The sequence below is a fragment of the Etheostoma cragini genome, chromosome 21 (assembly GCF_013103735.1).
Source record: "Etheostoma cragini isolate CJK2018 chromosome 21, CSU_Ecrag_1.0, whole genome shotgun sequence".
Lineage (NCBI taxonomy): Eukaryota > Metazoa > Chordata > Actinopteri > Perciformes > Percidae > Etheostoma > Etheostoma cragini.
The window spans coordinates 8322508-8339267 of record NC_048427.1 but is presented as its reverse complement, the minus strand read 5'-3'; the positions used below and the strand labels follow the sequence as shown (position 1 = coordinate 8339267).

The following is a 16760-nucleotide window of genomic DNA, read 5'->3' as shown; positions in this document are numbered from 1 at the left end:
TGTCAGGATTCCAAAGTCATTTTAGCCGCTTGATTCTGGAGATATTTTAAAGCAATCAGTGATTTATGGGTGCACTCAGCAAATGGGTTGAGTGTGAAGCCAAAAGGAGCAGCAGTCATCGATATTCCTTTTAAATTACACTACGTTACATACCCTCTAGTATGTGCCAAATTAATTTTGTGTTTTTATAATTTGTTATCATGGTGGAAGAAGAACTCAGATTCTCTACTTAAGTAAAAGTAACACCACCACACTGCAAATAATTAAAAAGTTTGAGTAAAAGCACATATCAAAAATAAAAGTTCACGTTATGCAGAACGTTGTTAATCTTCTCATCCATCCATCCCTACATCCTCATCCGCTTATATGGTGTCGGGTAGCAGGGGCAGCAGCTCCAGCAGGGGACCCCAAACTTCCTTTTCCTAACCACCTCTGACTAGGGGATCCTGAGGCTTTCCCAGGCCAGGTTGGAGATATAATCCCTCCACCTAGTCCCGGGTCTTCCCCGAGGCCTCCTCCCAGCTGGACGTGCCTGGAACACCTCCCTAGGGAGGTGTCCAGGAGGCATCCTTACCAGATGCCCGAACCACCTCAACTGGCTCCTTTCGACGCGAAGAAGCAGCGGCTCTACTCCAAGCTCCTCCCGGATGACTTAGAGGTGCTGATCCTCTGTAGATGAACTCTGTAGTTTGTGCAGTATATATAAATCTACAAAATATCTGTAGCTCACACAAACGTAGTATCTTAAAAAGTGCAATTTTCCCATCTGAATTGTAGTGTAATCATTCCATTGTGAAGTGAAACTAACATTTCTTCAACAACAGGACATTGTTGCGCATAACATTCCAGTCTTTCCTGCATTTTCATTTAATTAAAATCTGTACAAGAAAGAGTAATCATCTGAGCAATTGCAGCACTTAAAATACAATAAAAGTAAACCAGTTCACAAGCAACCTCTTTGCCCAAAAAAACCTTTGGATGATTCACGTTGGTTGAGAGACAGTGAACTCCGGACATTAAGTTATGTAGACGTAAAGGAAGTAGCCACGAAAGCCATTCAGTTTCAGTAAAATACCTAATCCTTGCTTTGGTAAGTGTGCAGTGATCGAAAAGGACACCGCTGAAGGCTTGGCAAGAGCCTGCCATGTCATATCCTCAAGGGATTGTGTGCGCCTCAAACACACAGAATTTCACACTGAATTAGCCAGACCAGCTGGTAAAGGGAGATATTGATTTTTCAACAGAGTTGAGAGGGGAGGAAGGAAATGTAGCACCAAGACAAGAGAGAGGAGAAGAGGGTGTTATGTGAGAAGAGCAGCTAATGCAGGAGCAAGGACAAAAAGGCTGAGTGAAAAAAAATTAGGGACCTGGCCACTGAAACTTTATCAATGCCACCCTCCTCAGCTTTTGTCCCTCTAGCGACATTTATAGTTGGGAGATAATTTGATCCCACTGCTACCCTTTCACACATTTCCCAGTGCCTTAGTCTACTTTGCAAAGCTCTGGTCAATCCAGATTCCATTTATATCCTCTACCTTTTTGTCTCTGCTAGTTTGAAAAAGGGCTTTATCCTCTTTAACAAGACAGGGGCTTTGAGGTTAAGCATATTACCAGGACTAAATGCTATGCCAACTGACTGATGGAGACAATTACAGCATCCAGGTGCTGTTTAATTCTGCTGACACAATGTATCCTGGGTTAGTCCCTGGTCTACAGAGAACTCATGCATTTCCTGTACATTTTCCAAACAAATACACAAGATATAAAATTAGCTATGTCAAAAAATGTTTTTGCCCATGGTAAGCCAGGTTATTGGAAGATAACTGCAGCAAATGAGCAAAGCAACAAGGGTACATTGAATTTAATATAATTAACACAAAACAACCCTACTAATTAAGCATTTAATGCTAATGAGAATGGGCACTTCAAGGGTGGCATTTTGCCCTTTCAAGTCAGGAACAGGTGTCATGAGAACAAGAAATTGCAGTGAAACTACAATAATAAAACATAATTATCAAACATTCATAATTATGACAAAAACAAGTACAGAAAAAAGGTAAATCAATGATAACTGTAATGTTAATACTATTAACGAATACACATATTTCCCTGCCGTCTCACTATGTAGCAAATTCAGCTACTATTAGAAGATTTAAAAAGAGCATTTTAGAATTTCACACCCTATTAACACTAGATGACCACATATCTCTGGGTGTCATATCGCTGCCAGACAAGCGTGAGACACTTTTAGAAAAATGTTGAGTTACTATACAGTATAATGCATTTTATGCGGGCAGTCAAGTCTAACTGTTTGCTTCATAAAAAGGTGCATATTGCGTGGTAGTAAGACTTAATGATAAGTCAATCTGAAGTGTTCTTACCTTGCCATTACAGGGCTTCTGGGAGAGCTCAGACGAGCACCAGAGGTGGGCCGCCATCTTACAGGCTTTACATCGCAGCCCCTGCTTGGAATTCCCTGCATACATAGACACCAGACAATTCATGTTAACCCAGACTGACAACCGCTGTCAATATTTGTGTATAAGCAACTGGTTTAGGACGCTGCAAACAGAAATATCAGGTGCAGTGATAGTAATAGAAGAGGAAAATAATGTAGACTGCTTGTTGCCACACAGCGTTCTCTCTCAAGAGTTATTTTTAATACTGTACAATTTGTAGGGTTGCATGATTATGGCCAAAATGATAATCAAGATTATTTTGATCAACATTGAGATCACAATTAATTATCACAATTATTATTTATTATTTTAACCAAAACAAATTTTATTGTCACAAAGACTAATTATAACTGCTTTCACATCCATATTATGCTACATTGCTCTTAAGTTTAAGTTATATGCTGCAACACATGTAAATGAAAAATTATCAAAAAATAAAAAACCTAGATATAAATAAAAATGAAAAATAAATATGTATCTCTGAGAAAGCTCCTTTACTTGTTTTCAACAACTGATTGAAAGAGCTAGGGAGAGAGGGAGAGAGCGATGGACATATGCTAGTCACAGAGTGACGGCTGACTCATTATGAATGGGTCCAGCATGGGTCAAATGACGGGTCAGCGTAGTTACACACCTTGTGTGTATGAAATGTCTGTATCGTCCCTGGGCTGCATTTTTATGAACTATGATATTTTGGCCATGGGTCATTTCTCTCGACCAGGTCCAGGAGGCTCCGTCTCACACGCCATTACTCTACGAACTGAAGTTACTTAATGCAGCTGTGTAAATGAAAATTAAGACTGTGGACGAAGGTCAGAAGTGTGGACCAGCGCTGCTATGTCTCTCCATGTTGCTAGGAGCCGTATGTGAATGAAATGGGTGGGGGGGTGGGGGGCTGCTTAGAGAGTAAGAAGAGATCCAAACACAGGCACGCCTTCACAAAAGAAATGGGTAATGTAACACAAAAATATACAATATACATAAAAACAACATCGCTTTTTTTGGGGAGAGGCAGCGGATGCTCTTAGGTGCACTGGTGCAACTTAGAGGAATGTAAGCTAACAGACACTAACTCGCACTGGTCAATGCTGTTGTCTGAAAAACACAGGTAGGACAAAATGTTGTGTTTACTGGTAAACTGGTAAACCTTGGGACTGACGTGTGCCCGACTGCTTTTTGTTGAATTTTCCTCATGTCACTCTGTCCTCTGTGACTGTCTACATCTAGAAACTAAGCTGCACGGTGCAGGGAACAACTCTGACTGCCACATGATCAGGTTTTTTACGGAGCCGTAAATTGGCTTTGCAAAAAAACATGGAGCGTTCTATGAACAGAAAGACTCATTTAAAATATCCCTAGATTGCGCAAATTTGATCGTGGGAAGCCAAAATCATGATCACGATTAAAATTCAATTAACTGTTCATCCCTAACAATTTGTATATGATTTGAATCTAAGTTCGTTTTAGCAAAAATACTAGGTGAACCAACATGTTTGCCTCACATTAGAAACAACAAAGTATAGAAAAATCACACAATCACACAATTCATATTCTGCCTGCAAAATGTTTCCATTGAACTGGCCTGTATGTTTCAGAGTGCAGTACAGTTACAGTTTTTTGGTTGGTTATTGCTAACAAGCATCGGGCAATACTGAAATTATTTTTTTTAACTACTTCATACAGTCTGCATTACCAACATCTATCTTTGTCAAATAATTAACCTCACCTCCAAAACTCACTCAGACCACCTTCATACATGTCTCAAAATTAGCCTGTTGGACCAAAACACAGGCAACACCTTTCACTCAGAACGCAAACATCATCTCTCATTTAAGCAACACTTTGTGACTTTTCCCGCTTTAGTGCCCCAACCGGTTGAAAGCAGAATTATCACATTCTGTCTCATTGGAACTACAGATCTGCTACCCGATCTGGCAAACTTGTGGTTATAGCCGGTAGAGAGCTGCAAGGCAAATGCAGATGTGCCGTTCACCCTGTTACGAGTTGATGAATCATTGAAACGATTTTGGAAACATTAGTTTAAGAAGGTACAAAAAGTTATCTAGTGTTGCTTTAACACAAGGCGCATCATCCTATAGGATTAAGTTTTATTTTTGAAGTAGGGCTGTGCAATTATTCAAATTTTAATTGCGATTTTGATATGAACGATTCCAGAAACCATGTAATCACAATGTAAAAACGATGATTTTCTTGTCTTTGTGTTTTATTACTCGTTTTGAAAAGATTGTAAAAGTGCAATATAACATTTCATCTCATTTTGTGTTTATTATTTAATACTAAAGCTAATCATTGTAAAGTATTAAGGAAAAATGTGTTTTCAAAAAAAAAAAAATCACTGTTTCAATACAGAATAACACTTCTTTACTGTACTTAAGGGTATGCAACTAGACAGAAATCTGCTTCAATATCCTTTATGTTCTTTATGTGTATATAGTAATTCACTTTGGGAAAAAAAGAAAGTGTAACAGACACATAAGCAGAGTATAAATGAGAAAAGAGTTCATGAAATTTGGTGAATGTGGTCATTGAATGCATTTTGTGTGAAAGGAATGAAAAATGATTGACACTTTGTTCTATAAAAAATTCTATTTTGCCAATGAAAATGTGACTTCAGTTTTGAACAATGCAGGTTAGCAATCAAAAACAAATGTAAATGAATTTGTTGAATAATTTCCTGATGTCAATAATAAGTCTGTGGTCCTGATCCACAGGGAGCCAGAGGTCTTAACCCAGCTAATTTGCACGCTATACCACATCCTACACTTGGTTCTAGGAAATATATTATATTATATTATATCATATCTCATTATGAAACTGATAATAAATCCTTGCCTGGCCAAGGCTTACTTTAAAATAATAAATGTGATTTCTGTTTAAACAATGTTTGGAGGAAGTCACTGGCCATCCCAATTTTAACAGTAGCTGGCTATTCTGGTAAGACAGCTGACTTGGCCAACTAACTTTGTTTACAAGAAAAATGTTTGCATACCAATTATAAGAAAAATAGCGTTTTTGATTCTGGGCATGTTGCCACAGCCAGAAGGGAAATTAGTTTCTAATAAACCTGGAGGCAGTAAAAAAAAGTAAAAAATAACACTGGACAAACTATTTTTTGCCAGTAAACATGCCGGGTTTGTTTAGGACACCCCCGGCCCCCGATTGTTGCGAACAATGATGACGCAGTGATTAGTGACAATTCTCTTCAACCAATCAGGAGTCTGCAGGTTTTCACGTCACCTTTTGGTATTGCCTCAGCTTGCTTGAGGTAGTACCACAAAAAGTACCTGTTAGCCGGTACCAGGGACTTTTTTTTACTAATGGACAACCAAAAAAGGCGAGAAGAGGCGAGTCGAGTAGATACCATGCAGTGAAAAAACACCAAAAGAGACACAACTTCAAGTGGAGGCATTTAAACAAGATTGGGCCACAGCGCGGCAAGGTTTCATGGGACACTTTCTGCTAAAGAAATGGGGCCATTATTATCATGAGTAACAATTGTTAATCCTTTGAGAATCCCAAACAATTTGTTTAATTATTTTAGGTAAAGTGGCAGAATTCCCAGTGGAAAAATAGAAGAAAAACTTGAGCGAATGAACCCCAAATTAACTGCAGCTTGCTTCAAAGCCTATTTCTAACTGATATCTCTGCAGATTGACTAAACTCTGGTTAAAAACAAATATGCTTGCCTCACGCTTATAGCACTCAGCAGTATCCACTGACAAGCTTATCTCTGCATTTTAGGAGACGTTCACCTCTCATAAAACAAAAATGTTATCGAAGTAAATGGCACAACTGACCTACCTTGGATCATGTGTTTGCATCGCTGGCAGCTGGTAGACTTACGGAAGACATGCTCCTGGAAACAATGGGTCGGCTCCACCAGCTGGGCCAGAGACTTTGGTTGGGTTTTAGCGGTTTGTCTAAAGGACAGGGATGGACTACTAGAAGGTGAGCGTGATGACAATGAAGGGTTGGGACTCGTAGAAGGGGAATGGGACGGAGAGCGATCATAGGCCAGGGGCGACTCATCGATTGGGGGAGGAGATAGCGGGGGTGAAGGTGTGGTGATGAGGGCTGAGGGAGTGCGGGAGTCGCCGTTACCGCGCTGGAAAAAGTTTTCCACACTCTTGCTGCGCATGACTGATTTGAAGGACAAGGTGCGCTTCAACCGCTGTAACTGAAAGACAAAGAAAAACAAGAAAACAAAAAAGGTGACCTTGAAGAATATGTCAAATATTAACAAGTTCCAAGAGAAGTGTGTTTCTGTTCCAGAAAAATGTGAATATAACAACTCAAAACAGCACCAACATAGGGAAGTGAGAGCAAACCTCACTAGGCACGAAAAAGTGTTAAGCCCCTAAAAATCTGATAAATCAATCAGCTACTCACTGTGAAAGATTGGATTCTACATAAAACACATTTTCTACATAAGTCAGAACAGTTTGACATTTCACATGCAACATGTACAATGTGTATGTGTTTTTGTCTGTGCTCTGACTGCTTTGGAGTGATCTTGGCTCAGGTGGAGGAAGACTTCATGTATTTGTTAATGCAACAATCATAAATATCTGAATCAAAAGGTGGGTTTACGCATCTTTCCAGGCAACTGTCATTTAAAATGTCTTTTAAATCCATTAAACCACACACACTTACTCTAATGCTTTGATTGTCTTATTAGAACCATTTCATGTTATAGAAAAATACTTGGTCAAAAGGGGTTTAAGGACTAAAGGGATGATTGACTACCACTAGAACCAACCCTTTCTTTTAATTGTGATATATACAGCAATGGGTGACATTTTGAAGTATGACCAATAGAAGTGTCCTTTCAAATGACAAAAACAGTGTCCAGCTCAAGCGTTTATGCAGTGTTTGAAATCAGTCTGTTAACAGTCAGACAAGTTAAAGATCTAATGGAGGTTAACAGTCTAAACACCTCTGAGTGTCCTTGCCCTGCCAGGCTGGCTTCTGATCTTCAGTCTTTTTCCCTCTTTCCTGAGATGAACGGCCTGCACCTTCGCATTTGATACAGTCCATGATGCATAGCAAGCAGTGTTTATCTTTAACTGCTGGCATGCACTTCCAGCATGAGCATGCTAGCCATCCAGTGCTTTTGGCAACAAAAAACGAGAAAACAACAATGACAAAGAATCATAAGGGTATTAAGAGCAATGAGTTCCAATATATGGAAATCTGAACCACTATGGACACAAACATCTAGAGAATTGATTGGAGAATAAGGGCAAGGATGTAATTGGTTGACTGGAGAGCAGTTGACTTCATTTAATATTGAATGTGGAGTTTTCTTTAGCAGGGTGCAAATGACCCAGCAAAACAAGTTCCTCCCCTAAGTCATATTGCAGAGGCCCGTCGCTGTGTCCGGAGCTTGCTATCGCCCATGATGATTGTGATTAGTTTAAATAAACTATTTTAAAAAGCTATTTTTTCTCCTATTCCAGATTGTATGTGTGAAGTAGCCATACCTTGCTGCGTAGCAATGTGGAGATTTGTCTGGCAATGCAAGACTATGCTTGTAGTAGTGAAACGTCTGACGCTATTACTCTTCTACAAAACAGAAAAAATGTTAGAGAAGGTAGCATCCTTATCCCTCCCATAGTACCTTTGAAAGCCATCACATCACCCATCTCACTCCTTTGCAGCAAATCCAATCAATAGCATTGAGCAGGTTCCTCTTTTCCTTCCTTAAGGTCCCGATTCACAGATGCCAATTAGTTTGAGTGATGGAAGAGTCCTTTCTGTTGACCCATTAGCAAGTTCCTCTCATAAAGGTTTTCTCCAAGGAGCTGAGCCCATGCTTTCCTTAATGGCTTTTTCTTGGCTCGACAGGTGGCCCATTCAGTAATGGATGTTCCTCTCTATTAGATTTTTAACTTGTCTGACTTTGTTAATCTTCTCTCTCGTGAAGGCCGGTCTTTGCACCAGTTGCAGCAAGAAAGGAACAATTTATTTAGGCACAAACTAGCCAACACATGACTGATGATGAATAGCTTTATATACCTCCGAGAGCTTTTACAAAGATTAAAGCAACAAAGAAACAAAGAGCACTCTGACGTGTAAAGGAATATAAAAGCTAGCTTACTGTAAGATATATTTAAGGTAGTTTAACAGGATTAACTAATCATGAAAATTGGACTTTCATATTGACATGTTCCAATGCCAAGTGTCCTGAACAAGCCTTCAGCTTCTTTTGAAACTAATTTGTCTACTGGCAAAACAGCCACATGCCGAGACTCAAAAGCAACACACCTTTGATGTTCTGTGTGTCTCGCGTTATGCAACGGCAGTTTCCTGCTATGATAACCAGCCACGACTCATGAGGTGGTACTAATCTGCAATGGAAAAAGGAGGACGGGGTACCGTGGCAGGGTCGAGCATGTACCATTAATGGAAAAACGCCAGTTTGTGTAATTTTCAGTGTGGTAACGAGTCTGCAGCCCTCTAGGGAGTCCTCAGAGTTACTGCAGGGGGGCCACCAAATAATAGTTTATTCAAAAAGGAAATGTACCTAACATGAATCAAACATATCAAATATAAATCTGCCTTTTTGAGGATTTTTTTCATTGATAATAAGCCTATATGAAGTGGTCTATAGGTAGTCACTTAGCCATCTACAGATACAATTAATCTTAAGGATTCACTGTGCCACATATATGGTTAACATCACAACATGATTTCTGAAATCAAGCCAACAATTATTGTTTTAATAGCTTAATATTGTATGCAAAAAAAAGGTATGTCTAAAGGCTTTATTTTGGGTTATGTGTGTTATTATAGTTGCTGGAGTGCTGTCTTTTATCCCCTACCATCCTCCCCTGAAAACAGAACAGAAAGGAAAAGAAGAGCTCTAATGAATGCACATATCTAAATTTCTGCATGCCACTTTTGTGTGTCTCTTTGTAAGGTTTTAAAAAGTCTATTTATGGATCACAGAACTGGAGACCCATCACACTCTGAACTACTGATGGCAAGTAACGTGGTGTACTAGAGCAGACTGGTATTTGAGAAAGAAGTTCAATAAAAGAAAAAAGTATGAGTGCAGTCAAAGAAAGTTAGGAAAATAGGTGAAACCAAAGAAACGTGAAAAAGAGTATAGTGCGAGAAGATGGACTGAAAACACCAAACTATCAACCCCCCCTCTTATTTGAAAGCCAAATGCACCAGGGTCCTTTCTCTATTATCTCTCTGACAGACAAATGGTACAGGGGAAACAATGCAGACATCTCACATGCATTTCCAATGGACGTGTGCGTTGTGTACATTCCGGAGGCGTCGCGTGCCATGAGAGTAGTAGCGGCCATTCAAGTCAATGCTTGATATTCCACCAGCCACGTTAATCGGTGCGTTCCTGAAGCGTCTGTAAAGCGGCTCTCCGCTCAAGGTACATACCTGGTCTATTTTCACGCAAGTCGCGGGCTGTCTGGACAGCCAGGCAGGAAGTGACACAGCAAGAGCATACAGTCAGTTTACCAAAACACTCAGTATCGTATAAGTCTCCTCTACAACACCAGACAATGAGAAATTTTTATTCGAAGTGGAAAAAAATAATACAACATCACGGATCCTTTTTATCAAGACATCACCCAAAAAGAGAAGGCATGGAGTTTAATTACAGGAGTGCTTGGAGTGGATGATAGATACTAGTTTAATAAACACCTAATTGTTCTGTAAAGTACTTGTAGAGAAAATAAAATCTGCGAGTCGTGCAGCAAGACGTGGAACGGCATGTGGCGGAGGACTGAACAAAACCAAAACCCACCCGGAATGCAGCAGAGACGCGGCCAGTATAAAATGCCTGTCAGCCCTAAGCTTCTGCCGTTTGAAAATGAGCACACAATGCACAGATGTTTGGTGACGGTATCTATAAATAGGCTTTTGTGAGAATTGCCTGGATAAATAAATGATTAAGTAGTGTGTGTGTGTGTGTGTGTGTGTGTGTGTGTGTGTGTGTGTGTATGTATGTATGTATGTGTGAGAGAGAGGGGAAAAAAAATCACACAAGATGTCTGAGCAGGCGAAAAGTCATCCTGCTGCCACTACGATACAATTCCAGCTCCAATGCTTTTCTACAGTACATTGTCTTTCTTCTTTTTCCCCCCCACACAGAGGCGATGCAGTGAGTTGACAGGAAAAACATGGAGAAAAATCGGCCAGCTAATTGTTGGCACTAGCATATTTATATATTGAAAAAAAGAAAAGGGGAGGAGCCAGCACTCTAATTCTGCCTTACGTTTATTTTGCTGCAATGTTTCAACCCTGCACATTAAACGGATGAGAGAATTAGCAGATTCAAGCACCTCATTCTTTTATGTTGTATCCAGCTCCTGTTTGCCCTGCACCTCACCGCTGAAGAAGTGCAGGGCACTGGTATATTGCCACATCTTTGATCTTATTGTTATGTCTTCAAAACACACACTCTTAGCCAATTGACTGCAATCTTCAGGAAAGAGGATTACACTTTCAAAACTTGAACGCAATTTCCCCCATCTTTGGATTGATCTTTAAACATGAGCCTTTTTGACATGCACTACAACCCTGAACTTATTACATGACATTACCTCAAGGAGCTGCATTGTGAAAACGCAAATGTCAGAATCAGTTGGACCTGACATCCAACAGACTTTACCCTGCCATGTTGCTAGTACAAAATCAGTACAATAACCGGTTGAGCCCATGTGTGAATAGAGCAGATAATTGTGAGCAGAATTTACAGCAAGCAAGTGGGCGTGTTGATGTTTTCTATCATGCGGATGGAGCAAAACCGGAAGAACAGAAGGGTGATTTACAAAACAACAACAAAAATGTCAAACTCGAGAGACATCGACATTCAGGAACTTATTAGCACAGTACACTGTTGTAAATTGTACCGCCTATTGATTGATGAAACATGATTAGATCAAATGCATTGAATGATCCAAAATCCATTACTTTAATTAAATGTAAATATATCATTAATACAATGTTTAATACATGTTATTCCCACTTGCTTCTTAATAGTCGTTATTCCTATTGCTACTTTACTGAACTGTTTAGATGGCAGTATGTGGCTGTAATGCACCAGTTAGTGTGCAAAAGTGCTTGTCTAACCAGTTGAGCGACTACCTCCCCAGTCAGCTAACACTTGCACATAACATTCCCCCTGCAGTGTTTTTCTCATGGCAAATCTCTAGTTGCTCATGATATTAAAAACTATTACTGAACACACAAGAACCTTATTAAGTTCAGTATTTTTCTTGCACTGAGCTATATACGACCTCATCAGATAACATATTGTGCGAATGGAAAGTTTTTGTGGAATAACTTGAAAACATCCTAGAAGAGTGCAAAACTGACAGTTTAATTAGTTTTATAGCACCGGAATTTGTCGATCCATCTTGATGGATGTATAAAAGAATTCCCATCATCCAAAAAGCAAATATGAAAAGGTGAAGCTCTTAGTATTTTTAGTGATTTTGTCAGAAAAACAAATATTGACAAATCACATTTTGATGTAAATACATTAACAATTTTAAAAACAAAAGGTTTACCTGATTGAACATATGGCTCCCCTGATTTCAATTGCTTGGGGCATAAATCTCAAACAGTTGGTGGGAAGACACAAATACAGCCGAAATTATACTTTTAGAGAATATGTGTAAAAACAGGAAAGCTTAAATACTATTATTAGTTTAGCATGGAGACTGTACCATTATCCTTCTTTTTATTATTATTATTTATTTTTAAGTTCCCATTAAAGCCACAAAAATACCTTAAAACATAATGATGTATTTTGAGTGTCCCCATATAAAAAACATTGTTTTAGTACAATTATTAAATTAGCTGATCATATTGTAAATTAGTGAGCCACTGGTAAAGCTCGTCCGCTAACCCTGACAGCCACACACCTCCAAAAATATGAATTAAGCTCAACGCACTTACCTGAGACTATACACCTGACTGTCCCTGGTCTCCCTGTTCCTCTATTCTTTCTGTCTCCTTTTCCTGTGACATAAGTATTTCAATAACCATCCATTCTTATAAAGAAGTTACCAAATAGTCCTGATATGAGAACTTATTGTACTTGGCGTTTTGGTGTACTGAAAAAGGACCTTATGTCGTTTTTTCTTTTCTCTGTCATTTTATCTGGGCGACAACACAAATCTTTAACGTCAGATGTCTATGAGTTCCGTTCATAGGTTCACCAAGCAGTCATAATTATAAAATGATCTTCCGTCCTCCACATAAATATTAGGTTTTGTCTGGGACAGAGGATATTCATTTAACTGCAGCAAACCTACCGATCTGACAACTGTTACAGTATATTACACTAACATAAACTCAGAGACTGGAGCACAAGCTAAAATAAAAGCTTTCATTTTAAGGAATTTCCAGATGGGAGTAATCTGAAATTAACCTTCAGAAACAGAAGTGTCTCTGTGATGTGTTATATGTTATGTAAATATCTTAGGTGTGAATCAAGATATATTATTCTCCTATCCTCTTATTTTCACAGTCACAGCTCTGTGTGGCTCCCAAATATACGGCTGTTTAGCAAAGTGTTCCATGAGCCTCTTGCTAGCAAAGACTTCGCCAGCTCACAAGCTGGCTGCCTGAGTGTGCTGCGAAAGAAGCTTGCATTTCCAAATCCTGCAGTTTAAAAGGCTTAACTGCACAAGGAGCTTTTGCAGTTGGCATTAGGTGACTTCCACAACACCTCTTTGCTTTGTTTTTTCCCCATTGTGAAATAACAATTTGGTTACCCTATGATTACCCGCTAAGGCTATATTGTCTAACATCTGACACACAGATTAAATTGTGTGTATATTGTATTGTGTGTGTAGCCTATATTGTGTATTGTGTGTATCTTCTGGAATAAAAATACTTCTAAAGTATTGGTTCCTAAAATATATCAAGATTTTATTTTAGTTGCCCTATCAGCCCTGTACCTAATACCATACAGGAAGACTAGGCTAAATCAAAAAAAAGATTGAAGAGAAACAATGGGACGTCCAGGATGCACGACAAGATCACTTTATTCGTATTCAAAGTAAAACCTTATTTATGGACTTTTAAAAATGTATTTTGGGTAAATGAGTGACAAATGTAAAAGGAGAAATTTGGATATTAAGTATTCCTTTGATAAATCAGAGTGGAGAGAAAGTGACGTCTAATTAGGGGTCCAAGCCCGAGGGGTGGGAAAACCACGGTAGCAAAGCTATGCGGTTCACACAGTGGGGCTGTGGAACCCTATCGTTTTCCTAAAGATTATTTTCTACCCCACTATTTTTCTTCTCCGCCTAAAACTCCTGCTACTGCCTAGACCGTACACGGTATTGGGGGTGCCATTTTCAGGACACTTCCAGAACCCTGCAAGGACCTTGGGCACAACAACTGACCCAATTCCACCACTAGGTGGCGTTATAGCAGAAAAACACGTTTGGCCCTTAAACTCCTAAACCGTCCATTGCACATTCAAAAACCATATATCCTCCTGTTCCCTGGATCCAACTTAATCTCATGATATAGGCCACGCCCATTCCCTAAAACTATAAAAACACCAACATTGCCATTTCTTCACCAAAATAAATGCTATCAACGCAACATTGTTTTTGTTGCCTTTAACTCCCACATTATACATCACACATTAGAAAACCTTACATCCACATGCTCCTTGAATCAAGTTGAATCACATATTTGCTTAAAAACAATTTCCACAATTGTGCATTGCGCAAAACCCACTTGTTCCTTCTTCTGATGGACTTGACCAAAAGAATTTTGCTAAATTAAAGTCTGTGCATTTGACAAACTAATTTTCCTAGCTAGCGATTACACATATATACAAAAATGTAAACATAAATTTCCCGAACAGTTACAAACGACACACTGGGACATAGGAACGCATTCCAGGGCACAAAATCAAAGAGAAAACAACGGGAGGGAGGGAGATCACACACACACACACACACACACACACACACACTTTCCTAAATGGACTCAGCAATGCTGTGCCAAGTATCCCCAGGGCTCCACCCACACAAGCCGTCAAAGGTTCCATGTACGTGACATCCAAGAAAGAAAGGATCCATAAACTAACCGACAAGTCATGAGGTGACTTCCAACGGGTTGCAATCATCCTCTTAGCAGAAAAGCTGAAAGGAAGACAGGTTGTTCATTATCAAAACATTGACGTAACAGGCACAGTAACATTAATCAAGGTGACCATTTTGGATGCAAAATTGTTCCAGAGCTGACCAACAGGACAACACTCTCAGAACATATGAAGATATGTACTTTGAGCTTTAATTGGGCAGAAAGTGCATAAAGGGCTGTCAATTATTTTCATGTGATGCATTTTCACAGGGTGAGATATGTCCTATGAATGAAATTGTAGTGAATCTGCTGATGATCTGAAATTGTGATACTACTGGAATGTTAGACGCAACATCATGCCAGTTGAGAGCGGGGTCTGGGCAATCGCGTACCCAGATCCTCTCAATAGGAAGGCCCACACGGCCAGTTCTTATATCCCCAAGAACTGATAAAGCCGTGATACCATACCCCAGTTTAGGCTGCACAGTAAATAACTTCCAAATAGGATGGACGGGCAAAGGCCTCTGCCAGGGAACACGGTATGCCTTATGTGCCAACCTTAACTGCAGGTAAAAGAAAGAAAACGGAGGAACGTGGCAGACCGAGTACATTTTTTGAGTCAGAAAAAGGTAAGAAGCCAACCTCACCAAAAAATGTATTTTAGACAATGAACCCCCCCTTTTTCACTGAGGAGCCGCTATCGGCTTCCCACCAATCAGGAGTGCTGTATTATTGAATAGTGGGGGGAAAAGTGTGGCAGTTACAAGCTATATGGCAGTATGTTTCAGCTAGTCTCCATGTTTTGATAAGATGACAGATAATGTGGCCAGAGCATAGCTGGCACTGTTTATTAGAAACAATGGCAACAAGAACGCTTGCTCTGTCATAAACATCATCTGCAAATGTTGAGAGATAATGCGGTGTACTACAAACACATATTGGTGACACCTTAATCAATTGGCAAATGGCTTGAGCCAGCACTCTAGAGAGAGGACAAATAGTGCAGGACTGAAGGGGCAACCTTGGCGTGACGATCTAGGGACTGGAAAAAAAAAAGAGGTGCGTCCGGTTAAGACTCAGGCTGAGGGATTAGAATACAAAGCTTTGATCATACCAATGAAAGTTTTACCAAAGCCCATCACCTCTGAGACTGACCATAAAAAATGCCACTCAAGTCTGTCAAAGGCTTTTATTCCATCAAGAGAAAGAGGTGACATTGGGGTCTGACTGTCCTCCGCTGCATGCAAAATGTGAAGAAGACGTCTAACATTGTCTGCTGCTAGTCTCATTTTTATGAATCCTGTTTGGTCATGGTTCACAATTTTTTTTGGGGGCTTTTCTGCCTTTATTTTATAGGACAGATAGGTGAAAAAGGGGACAGAGGGAGGGAAGCCATGCAGGAAATCGTCACAGGTCAGATTCGGACACTGGACCTCTGCATCGAGGCACAAGCCTCAAAGTACATGTGCGCCTGGAATCCCATCAAAGCCTGGTGATTTTCCTTTTTGCATATTCTTTACTGCTAGCCTAATTCCCCAAAAGAAAATAAATTGTCTATAATTGTCCTTTGCGTTTGACCGATCAGTATTTGGGTCCCACACAGCATTGAAAACTGCACCAACAATAAAAGAACAGTTTGTTAACTACAGCATTTGATTGGTGAGCAAATTATAGAAATTGCCATCAAAAACATTAAGCGCGTAAGCTGACAAAGGCAATTTTCTGCACCAAGTAAATTGCACCAAATTCTGCTGTGAAGATCACAATCCTGCCTGTATCATCTGACCAAGAGGAAAACTCTTTAAGTGGGAGATTCAATTTGACAACAATGGCCACACCTTTTGTTTTTGAGCTTGCTGAAGAGGACGCAATTGTGTGATAGAATCTATTGGCCGACATCCACCTGCAGGAAAGGAGTCCTGTAATAATGCAATGTCAACATTTCTCTTTTTTAGTAAGCCCAGAGTGCTGGCTTATTTATAAGGAGCATTCAGTCCACCACAATTCCAAACTAAAAAGGAGAGATCACCCATTATCAAAAAAGCTGCGTTCTAAATGAGAGTACATGCGAATATTGCTACTGCCTTTCAATTCGCTAAATCCTAACATTAGTGCATCCAAAGTTAAGTTCCTCAATACACAAAACATGTAAAAAACACAGAACACAAACATACACACATTGATACAAAAGGG

At 39.7% G+C, this 16760-nt stretch overlaps 1 protein-coding gene across 1 annotated transcript in view; it reads right to left on the bottom strand.

The window, feature by feature from the left end:
• Nucleotides 1–16760, bottom strand: part of LOC117937075 (SH3 and cysteine-rich domain-containing protein 2-like) — a 32588-nt gene that overhangs the window by 6893 nt on the left and 8935 nt on the right. Inside the window, exons 2-3 of the mRNA XM_034860732.1 lie at nt 6282–6657; nt 2382–2476 (exon numbers count right to left, since the gene is read on the bottom strand). Of these exons, the coding sequence (XP_034716623.1) occupies nt 2382–2476; nt 6282–6657 (471 nt within the window). The remainder of the gene's footprint in view (nt 1–2381; nt 2477–6281; nt 6658–16760) is intronic.